At 41.0% G+C, this 17,138-nt stretch overlaps 1 protein-coding gene across 6 annotated transcripts in view; it reads right to left on the bottom strand.

Moving 5' to 3' along the window:
* Positions 1-15,516, bottom strand: part of LRP1B (LDL receptor related protein 1B) — a 1,041,366-nt gene extending 1,025,850 nt beyond the window's left edge. For all 6 annotated transcript variants that reach the window (XM_067472799.1, XM_067472815.1, XM_067472824.1 and 3 more), the window contains exon 1: positions 14,964-15,516. In XM_067472799.1, the coding sequence (XP_067328900.1) occupies positions 14,964-15,069 (106 nt within the window). In that variant the 5' untranslated portion in view covers positions 15,070-15,516. The remainder of the gene's footprint in view (positions 1-14,963) is intronic.
* Between the last annotated feature and the right edge of the window lie 1,622 nt (positions 15,517-17,138).

Here is a 17,138-nt window from a genome sequence, read left to right as displayed (position 1 = left end):
TTTATTTATTTATATCCCGCTTTTCTCCCATTGGTGGGATTCAATAAGCTCACAGAATACAGGGAAATCATGTTATACTGGTCCAAAGGGGAAAATAGATCCCATTTTCTATTTTGTAAATCCCCAAGGCCAGAACAGCTGGGTCTGAGAACAGAAAATTGGTAATACAATATTTACATTACATAATACATTTCAAGGTATCACATTAATTTTCTTTGTATTTCTTTTGGTTTAGCTGAACCATGTTAAAATAGTATGAGAAGAAAAGGTCCATGGGAGCTGCCACTTTCTCCAAAAGATATGGTTTTGAGTGATTGCTTTGTGGTGGCACTATCTCATCAGACCTTTCAGTAGAAAAAAGGTAGCAGAGTAAAAAAAGGGACATACTATTCCAGTCACATGATGTTATTGTTATACTGGTATGAGCACAGTATCACATTGGGGTTATTTTGGTTGATTTTGCTGAACCAATTCCCCTAGCAAAAATTGATGGTTTTATTCCAAGGCCCTTGATAATTGGCATCGAATTATTGCCTATTATAAGGCAACTTTGGGGTGAGAAAGGCAGTAAATAAATAAATAAATAAATGGTATTATTTCAATTCCTTCAGTGGACTTTCAAATTTGGGAATTTTCAGATGACAGTGATTAATACTCCTGTTGTTCCAAATGGGCAAAGGCTTCCACTTCGTCCATTCCTTTCCCATTCTTGGGTCTGAATATCTAGACCAATGGTTTTCAACCTGTGGGTCTCTAAGTGTTTTGGCCTACAACTTCTAGAAATCCCAGCCAGTTTACCAGCTGTTAGGATTTCTGGGAGTTGAAGGCTAAAACATCTGGGGACCCACATGTTGAGAACCACTGCCTTTGATGGTAAAAGGTATTATTTCAATTTCTTCAGTGGACTTTCAAATTTTGAAATTTCCAGATGATGATTAATACTCCAGTTGTTCCAATTGGTGCACCACCAGTGTACAGGCACTTATTCATTCTTGCTAGCTATTCTGTCATATAGCTACTAGGAAAAAATAGTCTTAAAGTGCAAAGTAAAAACAATAACATGTAATACATTGAACTTATAGTCTGCTAGTTTTAAAAGCCAGCCTGCCATGAGAGAAGAGTGAGGAAGTCACCTTCAGGTAGCCCCATGAAGAGGAAATAAATGAAGACAAGAATGAAATTTTAACAGTACAAGGAGACTTTAAATTGCTCGCCACTGCACTCTATAGTTGGCCTTTTGTATCCATACATTTAGCTATCCACAGCTTGAAATCACCAACCCACTCCTAACTCAGGGCGGAAACTTGTGCAATAAAAAGGGGGCTATCCAGACAAAATGTTCTGGGCAAACTGGAATTAATTTACCACAAACCAGGAAAACCCTGGTTTGTGGTGAATTAATTTGTGCCTTCTTGGAAGGTGTGGGATAAATCCACTACTTCCAGTGTCTGGACTGCAGAATACTGCAGTCCAGACAGTATTACCACAGTTTTCCGGAAAACTGTGGGAATACCAACCCCCTCCCCAGAAGCCCCCTTAAACCAATAAAAAGTGAAAGGACTCACCCTGCCTCCATGCAACAGCTGCCAGAGTTCTCCTGTCATATACAAATTATGTGCCAGGAGAAAGTGGGAGGAGGAAAATCACTCCTGGTGCGTCATTTGTATGTGCCAGGAGAACTCCAGCAGCCATTACATGGAGGCAGGGTGAGTGCTTTTTCTTTTTTACTGTGTTTAGGGGGGGCTTCTGGGGAGGGAGTTAAGTGTCCCATCGGGACACCCACCCCAGAAAGTGCTCGCTTTCTGGGGTGAATGTGAACAGGGCCCCAGGAACATCCCTTTTTTAAAAAACGTGGATGCTCCTGGAATAATGTGCCTTCCCTGAATAAAGGAAATAATGTCCGATCTGATCAATTTCCTTCTATATGTCCTCTGAAGCACTTTATCTATCCTTTGGATTGATCCCCCCACATAACTCTTTAAAACTCCCATGTCTAGACATCCTACTCTGTACATGCCCAGGGTTTTAAAATTTTAATCTACATCTGGCCCTGCCATAGTGTTTTAAATCTTTTGTGTGTTACTGCTTACATGTTCAACTGTATTATTTATAACATTTTATTTGCTTGTTTGTTTGTTGATGTATTGTTGTATTTGTATTTGACGGGCTTGGCCTCATGTAAGCCGCCCCGAGTACCTTCGGGGAGATGGTGGCAGGGTACAAATAAATTATTATTATTATTATTATTATTATTATTATTATTATGCCCTGTATATATACTATTGAGACTTGAGTGTCCATGGATTTTGATACCCACAGGGGTTCCTGGAACCAAGTCCCAGCAGATTCCATTTAGATTTCATTTGAGGCAAAAAAAAAACATGTCTCCAGCTAATCCTAGCAACCTTTTTACAGCTAAGTTGACCCTATTTAATTGAAATGTTACATCCAAAGACACAGACACCTTCCAGGTTTGTATGTTTTTAGCATCTTGAAGGTTTTTCTCTTTTCAGTATTCGAGGTGCATTAACAGCAACAAAAAAATATTTGAGATTTTTCCCTTTTCTCTTTTATCATGAACTCTTTCAATGAACAAGTGCTTTCAAGCTCCACATCAGGGAATATAGCATAACAATAATGAAGATAATGGGAGTTTTGCTTTAACATCATTGGAAAGATGAACAAAATATTATGAACAGTGTATTATGCCATTTGAGGAGAAAACAGAGAATGCTAATTAAGGCTTCTGTTTATATTCTGAACATTAGATCAGTAAGTAGTCCTCATAATTACAGGAGGAAGACTCACATGAGTTAGTATTAAAGCCTGCGCAGATTTATATCTTTTGGCAGAACGGTTCCTTTAAAGTGTAGCAGAGTTAGTCATAATTATAGGAGAATACGAGTGTGGGAGAGAATTATTTGTACTGCAGACTCCCGCGTCGGTAAAATATCTTTGTCCTCTCTTCTTTCAAGGGCCATTGTTTTAATGAAGGATGTTTAAAAAGAAAGGAAAATACACACACTATCAATTTGCACTGGCTATCAAATGAGGACACAAAATCCAAGGGCATATGCAGTTATAACTAGGTTATTCTATGCAAAGTATTGCATCTGCTTTCTTATTTATTAATGTAGCTACCAGGTTGTGTTCTTCAGTTCTGGCTTGTGATATCCAGCCTCTAGGCCAAGAGTGAACAGCAGTGAAGAGTCTTACTTAGTGTGCACATCCATCTTCAATCTCCACGGACTAAACTTCCAGCTTTATTTGAAAGCATTAGGGGATAAGACAAGATATATTTCTTTCTTTCTATCCATGAATCATGTCCAAGGAGTTTCCTGAGGCAGTTTTATTTTCCTTTTTTCCCTTGAATGTAGACTCAGGAAGAGGGTTTATGGGCTTCCTAGAAGCTCCCTTCAGGCTACACAATTCCCATCCCTACTCTAGGCAGATTCTTTAACCTTAGATACATACAATCGGTCACTTGAGTGGATTCTCCTCAGTTGAGAATACAGCCTAGTGATAGCTCTTGATTGTTCTTGGAGTAGAGCAATAGGTAAAAAATATCATGACATATATAGCCCCAGGACTGGTGTACAGAACAGAGCTAAGATAAAAGTGAAGATTGTGTCTTAAAGGTTCAATGAAATTCAGAGTGTTTAAAACAAGAGATAAAGACAATTACACTGTCTTCTGAAAATGTCTTCTGACTATGATCTTCCAAACTGGAATTAATATGCAAGATTCTTAACCAACTACAAGAAAACTCAATAATTTTTGATATGGACATCTTTGTTTGTCATGTTTGACAACATTCACAGGAGATAATTTTGCTATAAATATCCTTGCTGTTCCTTACATGCCACTTTGTGTACTCTTACGCACCCATAATGTCTATTCCAAATAGTATATTAACAACACAGTTGTACATAGCTTTACTCAAAGCTAAGTCCTACTGAGTTCAATGAGGCTAACTGAGGCACGGGCATGTCTGAGCTAACTTCTAGTTTAAATAAATACAGAATAGCAATGCAGAGGATTTTTTGAAAAAAAAATCCCATAAATAGACAGTGATGTGTAGTGGTTTGAGAACTGGACAATGATTGTGGAGACTGAGATTTGAAGATCTGCTTAGAGAATAGACATGGGACCCTTCCATACAGCCCTATATTCCAGAATATCAAGGCAAGAAATCCCACATTATCTGAGTGTGGACTCAGATAATCCAGTTCAAAGCAGATACTTTGGAATTTTCTGCTTTGATATTCTGGGATATAAGGCTGTGTGGAAGGGCCCATGGAAACCCACAATGTGACCTTGAGCAAGTTACACATTCACAGCCTCACAGGAAGGCAAAGATACCCCCCCCCCCCCCGAACAAATCTTGCCCAACAACAGCAACAATAACAACATCAAGATACGGTTAATTTGGGGGTCATTATAAGTCAGAAATGACTTGAAGGCACACAACAAAGACAAATGTGTTGTTGAAGGCTTTCATGGCCCAAATCACTGGGTTACTATGAGCTTTCCGTGCTGTATGTTCATGTTCCACTAGCATTCTCTCCTGACATTTAGCCTGCATCTGTGGCCAGCATCTTCAGAGGTCTGCTGGAAATGAGGCCAGTGGAAAAAAAAATCCTCCTCAAAAAATCCTCATGGAAACCATGAAAATGAACAAAATCTGGTTACCAGTATTTTTAAAAATAGCAGAATCAAGACAGCAAATAAAGAAAACCACTCAGAAACAGAGGAATTCCAGACAGGTAACCATCAAGTGCCAGTTAAACAAAGGATGCCTCCAAGCAAACAACAGTCAGGCCACCTTTATGCAAATACCCCCACTGAATGATCTTGTAGCTGCAAAGCTACTGAATGCTAATTCATCTTGCTAATTGCAATATTCACATGTGTTTCAAACAGACGAGGCTTCTTTCTCCCACCCTCGACATTTCAGATACATATACACTCCACTGGCCTCATTTCCAACAGACCTCTGAAGATGCCAGCCACAGATGCAGGTGAGACATGAGGAGAGAATGCTCCCAAAACATGGCCATACAGCCCAAACAACTCACAGCAACCCAAATACAAAATTCTCACAGGATTCCAGGATTACTTAATCATGTTTGTAAGATGTTACCAATATACTATGAAACAATTTAAATGTATGGACTGTAACTTTAGAGGTGGAGGAAAAAACTGCTTGCAAAACCAAATCCACCTGCTTATCCACTCCCCCCTCCCCACCTGCACCCAGTCTACTAGTTATACTTAGAATATGTAGTGATGGTAAGATCCACAATCAAACCTCTTGGCTTCAGTATTCTTACACACGAACATACTCTTTAAGATAGCTGCAGAGATTTTTTTTTCGTGTCAGAAGCTGCTTGAGAAACTGCAAGTCGCTTCTGGTGTGAGAGAATTGGCCGGCTACAAGGTTGTTGCTCAGGGGATGCCCGGATGTTTTACCATCCTTGTGGGAGGCTTCTTTCATGTCCCCACATGGAAAGCTGGAGCTAACAGATGGGAGCTCACCCCTTCTTGCAAGATTTGAACCGCTGACCTTCAGGTCAGCAGTTCAGCCAGAACCCATTGCACCACCGCAGCTATGTTGCATAGAAAAAATGAATTGATATAGCTGCTTGAGTCTCTGGTGGATTATAGGCATAACCAACACTAAAATACTGGGTTGTTGTGGGTTTTTTCGGGCTATATGGCCATGTTCTAGAGGCATTCTCTCCTGAAATTTCACCTCCATCTATGGCAAGCATCCTCACTACCTCTGAGGATGCTTGCCATAGATGCAGGCGAAACATCAGGAGAGAATGCCTCTAGAACATGGCCATATAGCCCGAAAACACCCACAACAACCCAGTGATTCCAGCCATGAAAGCCTTCGACAATACATTGAACACTAAAATAATTAACTGTAACATAGATAAAGTACATGGAAAACAAGAAAAGTCTAGCTGTGGTCTACTATCACACCAATATATCTTTTCTAAAGCTTTTCACACACATACCAATCTTGGTGTGCTTTAGTAACTTGGAAAGGGTCAAAAGGCTGAATGAAATAAGAGCTGCAGTGAACTATATTCATGTCAATTTCAGATTTGTTTTTAAAAGTCTACCAGTTAATTTAAGGGGAAAGGGCAGGGATAACAGTAAAAATGAACAAGTATTAGATCCACTTATCCTGATATTTAATTTTCTATAGAGATTCACAATATAGCTTCATGACCTTTTCTAACTTCATCAATGTGTGTACATGTGTATATGAGTGTGTTAATCATAAAACAGGAAGGTTTTGCCACTATGAGAGTACAAAAGACGGAAATGTTTTCATTTGAATTTGCCCATCTTACAGCCGTTGAGAATACTTTCCATGCGACTAAGAAGTACAAGTGCCATGTGGCAGGGCACAGTACAGCTGGTTATTGAATGTTTTGCTTCTAGCACTCAAGTATTAATATGAGTTTGGAGCAAAGCCTAAAATACATTGAATAAAATCACTTGCTAAGAGAGTTTCAGAACAGAATTGAAGCAGATTCACAAACAAGGATGAAAAGGAAAATACCTGTGTTATGAAGCTTCTACACTGATTAATCCCAATTCCAGTTTGTACCAACCCTTGGTTAAACGCAGCATATTTGTTTTCAATTGTTCCTGCATTTCCTTACATATAACTAAGTTGTAAAGCAACACACACACACATACTCCCTAGATGTGCATTTTCAACTTTTGACTGGTTACAGGAAGAAATCGTTTTCATACATCTTATCCATAGAGTTTTCCTTAGTTGAATTCAAACTAGCTTTGTAAGAAGGTAAACAAAGAAATAATCAATGTTGTGAAAAATGCTTGAGTTATGCGGCAAAGGCATCTTGCTGGTGCAACATCTGTCTGCCTCACCGTACAGTGTGCTTTCATCTCTGACAATGCAATGCCTCTCACAAGAATAATACTTTGTTGGCAGCAGAAATGGTTTGGTTTGAACATCAGGATGTAGTGAAAATAATGACATTAGATTAAAAAGAGAAAGGCATGTAAGCCATTGTCAAACATATTTCAACCACCACCATCAACAAAGAGCCATTTCTAAATTCACTGTAATCATCCTAACAACACCATACCTGATGGTATTAAAAACTAAGTGATAGACATGGGAAACATGTCTGTTTCTAATTTTTTAATGAGAGTTTAAATATGTGAGTTGCTGTGAGTTTTCCGGGCTATATGGCCATGTTCCACCATGTCGGACTACACACAGAAGCCATTGAAATCCACAAGCAAGTGGGCAATTTCATCAGAAAGGAGGAAACCATGAAAATGAACAAACTCTGGCTACCAGTACTAAAAAATACTCTAAAATTAGGACAGTAAATAAAGAGCAACACTCAAACAACAGGGCAATTCCTGACATGAAACAATTAGGGCCTGCTAACACCTCCCTGGTGGCACAACAGGTTAAACCTCTGAGCTGCTGAACTTGCTGATTGAAAGGTTGGCATTTTGAATCCAGGGAGCGGGGTGAGCTCCTGCGGTTAGACCCAGCTTCTGCCAACCTAGCAGTCTGAAGAAATACAAATGTAAATAGATCAATAAGAACCACTCTAGCAGGAAGTGAACAGCGCTTCACGCAGTCATGCTGGCCACATTACCTAGGAGGTGTCTATGGACAATGCTGGCTTTTTGGCTTAGAAATGGAGATGAGCACCACGCCCCAGAGTCAGACTTGAAGAGACCTAATGTCAGGGAAATTTTTTACCTTTACCTTTAACACCTCCCAACAAAGGATTCCCTCAGGCAGGAATCAGCCAGGCTTCAAAGCTGTAAGGCCATTCAATACTATTGAAGGTAGCCAATTGCAACATTCACACTTGCCTCAAGCAAACAAGAGTTCTGGGCATTTCACAGATATATAAACTTGGCCATGCAGCCTGGAAAACTCACAGAAACCCAGTGATTCCAGCCATTAAAGCCTTTGACAACACATTTAAATATATGGTTTCAAGAAGGCAATACCACAGGGGTAGTGAAAGAAGCTAACAGTTAGTTGATGAACCAAGTCATTTTCATATGAGTTTTCAAATATGCAAAGATGATAGGCAGATGTGCGATCTGGAGCTGTTCTGAGTATCTTCACAGCTTAATTGAGGCTGGAATCCTATATAGAACTCTTGTAGCAGGGACTGACTGATAAGCAGACATGTCCAAGATTGCAATTGAAATGAGAACTTATAGCCTACCTGGTCTACCCAGAATCATCGAGTATTAGCTTGGCAGGGAAAAAAAATGTTGGGCTGTGGGCCCATGTTAACACAGTCAATGCTAACTATGAAGAAACAGCTCTACAAACTGCTCACAAATATGCTTTTCAGTAATGTCAAATCCCCTGTGATGCAGTGGGCTAAAATGCTGAGCTGCTGAACTTGCTGGCCAAAAGGTTGGCGGTTCGAATCCAAGGAGAAGGGTGAGCTTCCGCTGTTAGCCTCAGCTTCTGCCAAGCTAGCAGTTCGAAAACATGAAAATGTGAGTAGATCAATAGGGATTGTTCTGGCTGAATGGTAACGGCGCTCCATGCAGTCATGCTGGCCATATGATCTTGGAGGCATCTATGGACAACACCAGTTCTTCAGCTTAGAAATTGAATTGAGAACCACCCCCCAGTCAGACGTTATTAGACTTAATGTCAAGCGGAAACCTTTATCTTTACCTTAAGGTCAAACCAGTGGCAGACAAGAGTTAAGTCATAAATGTATCAATCTTAAAATCTGACTCTTGGGGACTTATGTCATAGCTACAAATGGCATGAATGCAAGGCTAGCATCTTCCAAGCAAATAGTTGCTGTGGTCATATGGCATGCTGCAACATTCTGGTGTCTTTCCTTTTACTTAATGGGCATGCTGTTTATCAGTTAGAAGGGATAATTTGGTATTCTTCCATGTATTTCTGCTTTCTTTCTGAGAAAAATGTTCTAAGGCATTTTATTAAAAAATAAATACTTTTTTAAAAAGCAATTATGACTCAAGAAATAGATTGTTTCCAAGACCACAAACAACAAGAGAGAACCCGATTAGATACCATTCCCAGATTCTCACCCCTCCTTCCACCAACTGTCCATTTCATTTTTCTCCAAGCCTTCTTAATGTAGCCATTGTTTTTCATTATCACTACTGAGTCATCCATTCTTGTTAATACCACTAATTCAATCCAAGCCGCAACCTATATATCTGTGTATTCATTAGGTATGCTGCAATGTATCTTAGAGCAGTGCTTCTTAAGCTATCTGATATGAGGGTCTGGTAGGGTTTTTCTTCATTGTAGCCCCATTTTGTGCTGCTATAATATGTTGGCATTCCCAGAAATGTATTGCAGACCAATAGTTCACAAATCAGGACAGGTCCATGGAGCTATACTTTGACATTGCAAGAGAAAGTTGACATCAAACTATATTTAAAGGAAAAGAAAAGAAAAATCTAGAATATTTTTCTTTTGGGCAACATTTCTCCAATGTGCTAGGTATTTTTGATCTTGATTGGGAACATATGACCTATTTAAAAATAATGTCCATATTCTTAATGTGTATGACACTTATCTTTCATCTGACATGACACGGTAAAATGATGAGGTAGTTGATTCTAAGTGAATTAGATTTGGTGAGGATAATTTACGGAAATGTTCTCTTTTCAGGACTTAATTGATTCTAACTTCAACTGACATGGGAGCATTACCACATAATACTTGTCATAATAAAGCAACAACCAATGCAAGCACACACAGAGACCAAAAAGCACACCAAATCAAAGCATAAATCCTGGATTTATAAATAAACTGGTATCCAGTAATCTTCCAAGATGAGCACACACATAATCATTTTATCATGGTTATTGTAAAAAATTCCAAAAATCCTTTGTCTTCTAAGTGTACTTATGGGTATTTTCCATAATAGCCATGATTGGTGCCCCCTGAACAAAGCTTGGGAAATTCAGGAATTCACTCAAGAGAGAAAAAGACACATTTGAGGATGCCATGCATGTTCAATATAAGATGTCTATGGAAGAAGGCCAATTCAGTAATCTGAGAGAGTATATGTAGAATGCTGAGATCTTTGGCTTTAGAGGCAACAGGTACCTACCTGCCATTCCTTGTGTTCCATCATCTACTTTTCCAATACAGACATTTCTAAGGCCATATGACTTAAAAAAATGAACCAGGCAGTAATTATTTTCCTCTTTGCTTGTAGTGTTCAACACCTTTTAATTTTTGAAAGCCAGCTGGGAAATTGACCAAACAGGTTCAGGAGTTTAATCACAGAAGTAACAAGGCCCAGAAATAGCATATATCTAAACCATTGGTGCTTGTTCAAATGAAACAGACAGTAAACAATTTGGTATCTGTTTTGCAGATTACAAAATGGGCAAAAAGATGAAAAGTTTTCACAATGCAAATTCAATTTCTTATACAATTACATTTTTCAATGGGACTCTAATTAATTCCTTGTAAACTAGATATCGCAATATTCAATGCAACCTCATTTCTTGCTTGCTTTGAGCTTCACGCAGTTCAGAAAGCTATCCAAGTTAATGGGATTTGCTTTGTATCCATTCTGAAACAAGATATACTATTTGAGTAATGCCAGCCGTAAGCTTTCTGAGTTTAGTAGCTATAAAGGAGAAAAATATAAATCATGTTTTGATCTATATCTGAAGTCACCATGACAAAACAAATGAATTCTACTCATATCCTGTGTTCTGATTTTTTTGATTGGACATGTGGCACAAGTACTCAAGGGGAAAAAAAATACCTGACATGGTATCTTTATCCAAGAAACAAACAAATAATTGCCATTTGCTATTAGGTAGTTCCACAAACTAGTTAAGGTGGAATCCTGGCATGACAGTATACGTGATAGTATGCATATTTATTCCTTATTCTTTCCAGATGGAATAGAGGTCATGATGGACAGAAGAACATAGGACCCATCAACATGTTTACTTGGAAGTAAGCAACAACTGATGCACACACAAACCAGACTGGAGTTTTGGGCTATAATCGAGACATTTATGTAAGACTATAAGGTTGCTATGTTTCAGCCCTATGATACTTTTTAAAAGTAGCATGATGGGAAGACACGTAATATGATAATACACAAGTACACAAGGAAAAAGAATTAACTAATGTATCTTTTTCTAAGAAACAAACAAATAATTGTCATTTTCTATTAGGTAGTTCCACAAACTAGTTAAGGTGGAATCCTGGCATGTCAGTATACGTTGTAGTATGTATATTTATTCCTTTTTCTTTTCAGATAGTTTATGAATCAGATGAAATAGAGGTCATGATGGACTGAAGAAGAACATAGGACCCATCAACATGTTTACTTGGAAATAAGCAACAACTGGTGCACACACAAACAGGACTAGAGTTTTGGGCTATAATCTAGACATTTGTGTAAGACTATAGGGTTTCAGCCTTATGATACTTTTGAAAAGTAGCATGATTGGAAGTCATGCAACATGTGAGCATGATCATGCTTACCTTACTAGCAATGCATTATTTGTAAGTCTGTCATTCAGCATTCAACAGAATGAGGGCTCTGTCAGCCCCAGAAGAAGACATTTAATATTCCAAGTAATCAGGGATAGGATTACAAAAATGAAATCTGGTTTGTCAATCACCTAAAAAGATTCGGTTAAGTCCAAACATCTATTTAGTATTGATTTCAAAAGGAGAAAAAACTGAATATGTTTGGTGTAAGTTCCATTAGAATAAAAGGCACGTTTTTTTCAAGAACATATATTTTGGGCCAGCAATTTAAATGCTTAGAAAAGAGTCTAAAGCTACAATGCTCACTTATCCAGGATTAAGCCCACTAAATTAAACAGGACTTAAATTCCAAAGTATAGGTGGTATTATATGAAATCTCTTTTCAGTTTCCTGGCATTTTTGCTTTTTTGAAAAAGTCTTAATGTGTGTAATTTCTGTTACTTCTGAGGTTTATATTTAGTCCGCTTTGGACACTGACTCTTTAAATGAATACTAAGAAAAAGGAGTATAGAACCCATTTTAGAAGCTCTTTTGAAAGGAACACCCAGGCGATTTGCTGCAAAAATTATACTGCTGAACAACTTGTACTTTCAATAAACCCCCAGTTAGTATTTGATAAATTCACAGAGCATGTATGTCAGGTTTCAAGCATATCAGAGCGATGCATCACTCACACCTAGTGCCTTTTATTTGTTGCCTGGTAGTAAAGCCATAATTTTTGATCAATACCTAATTGCTGTCATATAAAACACAACCATAGCTTTCCTCCTCCCATTTCCCTGGCATTGATTTAACAGCGCAAAGCTATACATGGTGGGTTTTTTTCTCCCAGAAAGAAGTTTCATTTAGTTCAATAGGGTTTGTTCCCAGGGAAGCGTGTTTAGGATTACAGCCTAAAATGTATATAGATCATTTACCCAAATACTTAAATATGACAATGAGTCAATCCAAATAAAACTCCCAAATTTACTAACAATTTTTCTAGAATTTTCTGTTCAACTTAACCATTTATTGTCCATTGCAAATATTATTATAATAATATGATTTTATTTATTAATATATTATATTATATTATAATAATATATAGCATTATTATATTATTATATTATTATTATTCATTATTATTCTTAATTATTATTATTATTATTATTCAGCCCATATTCCTGTCATGGACTGTGGGATTTTCAACTGCAGTTTACTAAATATAAAGCCAAGCCAGCTCCCATCTTGTACTCTTGATAGCAAGGCTTCTTGATCTTATCTCATTTTTCCTTGGGTTTTTTCCTCTCCATTTGTAGTGGTATTAAGAGACATTTATCTGAAAGCATGCCTAGATGCTTTGAAGAACATTCATTCTCAAAAATCCAGGCTGTAATCCTAGACACCATTCTACCTGGGAGTAATTCTAAATAGAATTCAATGAGACCAACTTCTGAAGAAACCTATATAGGTAGAGAATCACTTTAAAATGGCATCTCAGTGCCCAAAATAAACTAAACCTTATACTTTAGAGAAGCCAAAGGGACTTAGTCCCAATTTCACAAGTTCCAGGTGTAAGGCTGTTCTCCAAAACACATTTCCTCCCAAATAGTCCCATTGGAGGCTGCAGGCTGAGACACAACCCTGCTGTGTCCAAGGAGGATTGTAAAGTGATTTTCCTAAGAATCATAGTCTTAGGTTTTGGATGACAGTGTGGGCAGCTGAGGAGCTTCTTTCCTGATACCAGCACCATGCATTTTATTTCATTTTGCCATTTGGGTCCATTGGTGAAGTCACCTGGGACTTACTCCCAAATACACAAGCTGTTCTGCAAAACAAGTCTCCTCCCAAGTAGTCCCATTGGAGGCTGCAGCCTTAGATACAACCCTGCTGTGTCTAAGGGATACTGGGAAGTGATTTTCCTTAGAATCACAGCATTAGGTTTTGGATGGCAGTGTGGGCAGTTGAAGAGCCTCTTCCCTGATACCAGTACCTTGCCTAACATGCACTGTGTTTCATTTTGCCTTTTGGAGCCATGGGTGAAGTCACCTGGACTTACTCCCCAATACACAAGCTGTTCTGCAAAACAGGTCTCCTCCCAAGTAGTCCCACTGGAGGCTGCAGTCCTAGATGAAGTTTAAGTAAACCCTACTGTATTCATCATGGATTTCCAAGTGATTCCTTAGAATGGTGTTATGAGGTTTCAGATGACTTTAAGGACCAGCTTAGGAGCTTCTTCCTGATGCCAGTCCCTGCCTGAACAGGGATAAGGTCAAGAAGCCTTGCTGTCAAGAGCACAAGATGAGAGCTGGCTTGGCTTGATACTTAACTGCAGTTGAAAATCCCACAGTCCATGACAGGGATGTGGCCTGAATCTCATAATAGTACCATTTCCCCTTGCCATTCGGGGCTACTGGGGAAATCACCTGGGACTTATTTTCTTCCAAGTATGCATGTCATAGATGGAGGCGCAAATTCACTTGCTCTTCCGACTGAGGACAGAGGGAAGGTGAGCTCAAAAGATAGGCTCGCCCATTGCCTATGCTGAGCGGTGGCAAAGCCCCAAGAGCCCAGCAAAGCCCAAACGTCTAAGTGTGTTTTTTCTCTTTCTGAGCGATGGCAAAGCCGCAAGAGCCCAGCAAAGCCCAAACGCGGGCAGCCAGAGAAGTTTCTGACCCCTTGTGTCCCCTGCGGAGGGGAGCCACGCCAAGGCTGGGCTTAGAAAGGCGATGGAGGGGAACCAAGCCGTCCTTGGAGAACATCAACCTCTTGCAAGCAGAGACTTCTGAAGGAAGGCTGAGCATGGGAAGGAAGGAAGGAAGGAAGGAAGGAAGGAAGGAAGGAAGGAAGGAAGGAAGGAAGGAAGGAAGGAAGGAAGGAAGGAAGCAAGCACTGGGGAGTTTGGAGACGGGGATCTGGCTCCGAATTGGGGGCTTGGGAATACTAAGAAACGGATTAAAGAGGGAAGAAAGGAAAGCCGAGCGAGAGAGGGAAGCGAAACGTCTCCGACGGGTCAATACAGCTTGGAGGAGAACAGACCTAAGGTGGAGGTGGGGAGTCGAGGGACCGTGCGTAATCTAGAAGGAGGACCGGAATGGGGTCCCATCTCCAAGAGGCGAGGCTCCCTAAATCCCAAAGCTTCCTAGAGCCATGCATTTCGGAAGAGGGAGGCTCAGCCCTGAGGCAGGAAAGGCAACCATCGCCCTCTGCAGAGGAGCGAGAGAGAGTGAAGCTTTCCTCGCCGGCAAGGAAGACTCCGGAGCGGGCTTTCTGCGCCCGGACGCCCGGCTTTTTGCGCCCTGGCTTGTCCCGGGCGGGAGCGCCAAGGCGGCTCCCCGGGGGGACTTCCAAGTAACTTTGCGCCACTTTTCCCCTCCCCCGAGTCAAGCAAGGAAGGAGAGGAGGCAAGCGTGGGGAAGAAGCGCCTTACCTGGGTCAGCGCCCACCGCCGGCCCCTTCGCCAGAGGACATAATCCCGAGAGGAGGAGAAGGAGGAGGAAGAGGAGGAGGAAGGCGACCCGAAGGGACTCGGACATGGTCGGGGAGCCTCCGAGGCGCCACCCGTTGCCGTGGTCCAAAGTCGGGCGGGAAGCGGCGAGGGATGCGGCGCTCCTTTGGAAAGGATGCTCGGGGAGGAGGAAGAGCAGGAGGAGGAGGAGGAGGATGCCTGCTCGCCTCTCCGCCCGCTTCCTCTCTCTCTCTCTCTCCGTCTCTCTCTCTGCCTGGCTTCCCTCGCAGGCTGGCTGGCTGGCTGGCTGTGTGGGAGCGCAGCTGGTGCGTCTCGACTTCTCAATGCAGAGGACGCGTCTGATCTTACATCACGCAAGAGGGGCAGTCAGGAGGAGACAGAGGAGGAGAGCAAGAGAGAGAGAGAGAGAGAGAGAGAGAGAGAGAGAGAGAGATGCCAAGGGATGGGGAGCTCACGGCTTCATCGCCCAAGCTGCCATCACCTCTCCCACTGGAGGCGTTGAGGCAAAGGCGCCTTTGGAACCCATTCCTTTGCAATAGCTTTGCCAGTCAGGACGAGGGAGGTCCCTCGTGGGGAGATGGGTCCTGGGAAGAGGGATCCAGGTGGAGCCTCCTGAAGTGGGCACAGGAGAGAGGCCAGTTGGGTCAAGCAGGAGGAAGGGCTCCCAAAGTCAGGAGGGCAGCTTTTGAGGACTGGTCCTGGATGAGGGTTGTTCTGCAGGCTGACAAGTAGGCTGGGACCACCTTGAATGACACAGCCCCCCAAAAATCCCTTTAAAAAGGAAAGAGACCTTTTGAGAGTGAAGGAAGGAATGCTTGGAGGAGGGAGAGGCCCCCACAGCAGCTATCTATCTATCTATCTATCTAATCTATCTATCTATCTATCTATCTATCTACTAGAAACTGACAGTGACCATTGCACCAGCTCTCGGCACTGGCTTCTTTTACATCAGTGGTTCTCAACCTTCCCACTGCTGTGACCCTTCTCATGTTGTGGTGACCCCAACCATAACATTATTTTCTATCTACTAGTAACTGACAGTGACCATTGCACCAGTTCTTTTCCATCAGTGTTTCTCAATCTTCCTAATACTGTGACCCTTTTGTACAGTTTCTCACGTTGTAGTGACCCCCAACCATAACATTATTTTTGTTGCTATTTCATAACTGTCATTTTGCTACTGTTATGAATCATAATGTGAAATCTAATATCATACAATCATAGAGTTGGAAGAGACCTCATGAACCATCTAGTCCAACCCCCTGCCAAGGAGCAGGAAAAACCGTTCAAAGTATATCCAACAGATGGCCATCCAGCCTCTGTTTAAAAGCCTCCATAGAAGGAGCTTCCACCACACTCTAGGGCAGAGAGTTCCACTACTGAACAGCTCTCACAGTCAGGAAGTTCTTCCTAATGTTCAGGTGGAATCTCCTTTCCTGTAGTTTGAAACCATTGCTCCCATCCTAGTCTCCAGGGCAGCAGAAAACAAGCTTGCTCCCTCCTCCCTATGACGTTTTCTAATGTATTGCATATTTATAGGTGGCTATCATGTCTCCTCTGTCTTCTCTACTGCAGGCTAAAAATACCCAGCTGCTCCTCATAGGGCTTGTTCTCCAGACCCTTGATCATTTTAGTCACCCTCCCCAGAACACATTCCAGCTTGTCAATGTCTCCCTTAAACTATGGTGCCCAGAATTGGCCACAGTATTCCAGGTGTGGTCTGACCAAGGCAGAATAGAGGGGTAACATGACTTCCCTGGACCAGACATTAGACTCCTATTTATGCAGGCCAAAATCCCATTGGCGTTTTTAAGCTTCAGCATAACATTGTTGGCTCATGTTTGATTTGTCCACAAGGACTCCAAGATCTTTTCACACGTACTGCTGTCGAGCCATGTGTCCTTTTGCATTAATATGCAAGATGTATTTTCATTCACTGGACCAAATTTGGCACAAATACCTGATATGCCCAAATTTAAATACTGGTGGGATTGGGTTGATTCTGTCATTTGGGAGTTGTAATTTCTAGGATTTATAGTCAATCTACAATCAAAGAGCATTCTGAACTCCATCAATGATGGAATTGAACCAATCTTGGCACACAAAACTCCCATGACCAACAGAAAATACTAGGAG

This window comes from Anolis sagrei, chromosome 1 (assembly GCF_037176765.1).
Source record: "Anolis sagrei isolate rAnoSag1 chromosome 1, rAnoSag1.mat, whole genome shotgun sequence".
Lineage (NCBI taxonomy): Eukaryota > Metazoa > Chordata > Lepidosauria > Squamata > Dactyloidae > Anolis > Anolis sagrei.
The sequence above is the reverse complement of the archived record's forward strand: the minus strand, read 5'-3'. Positions and strand labels throughout refer to the sequence as shown.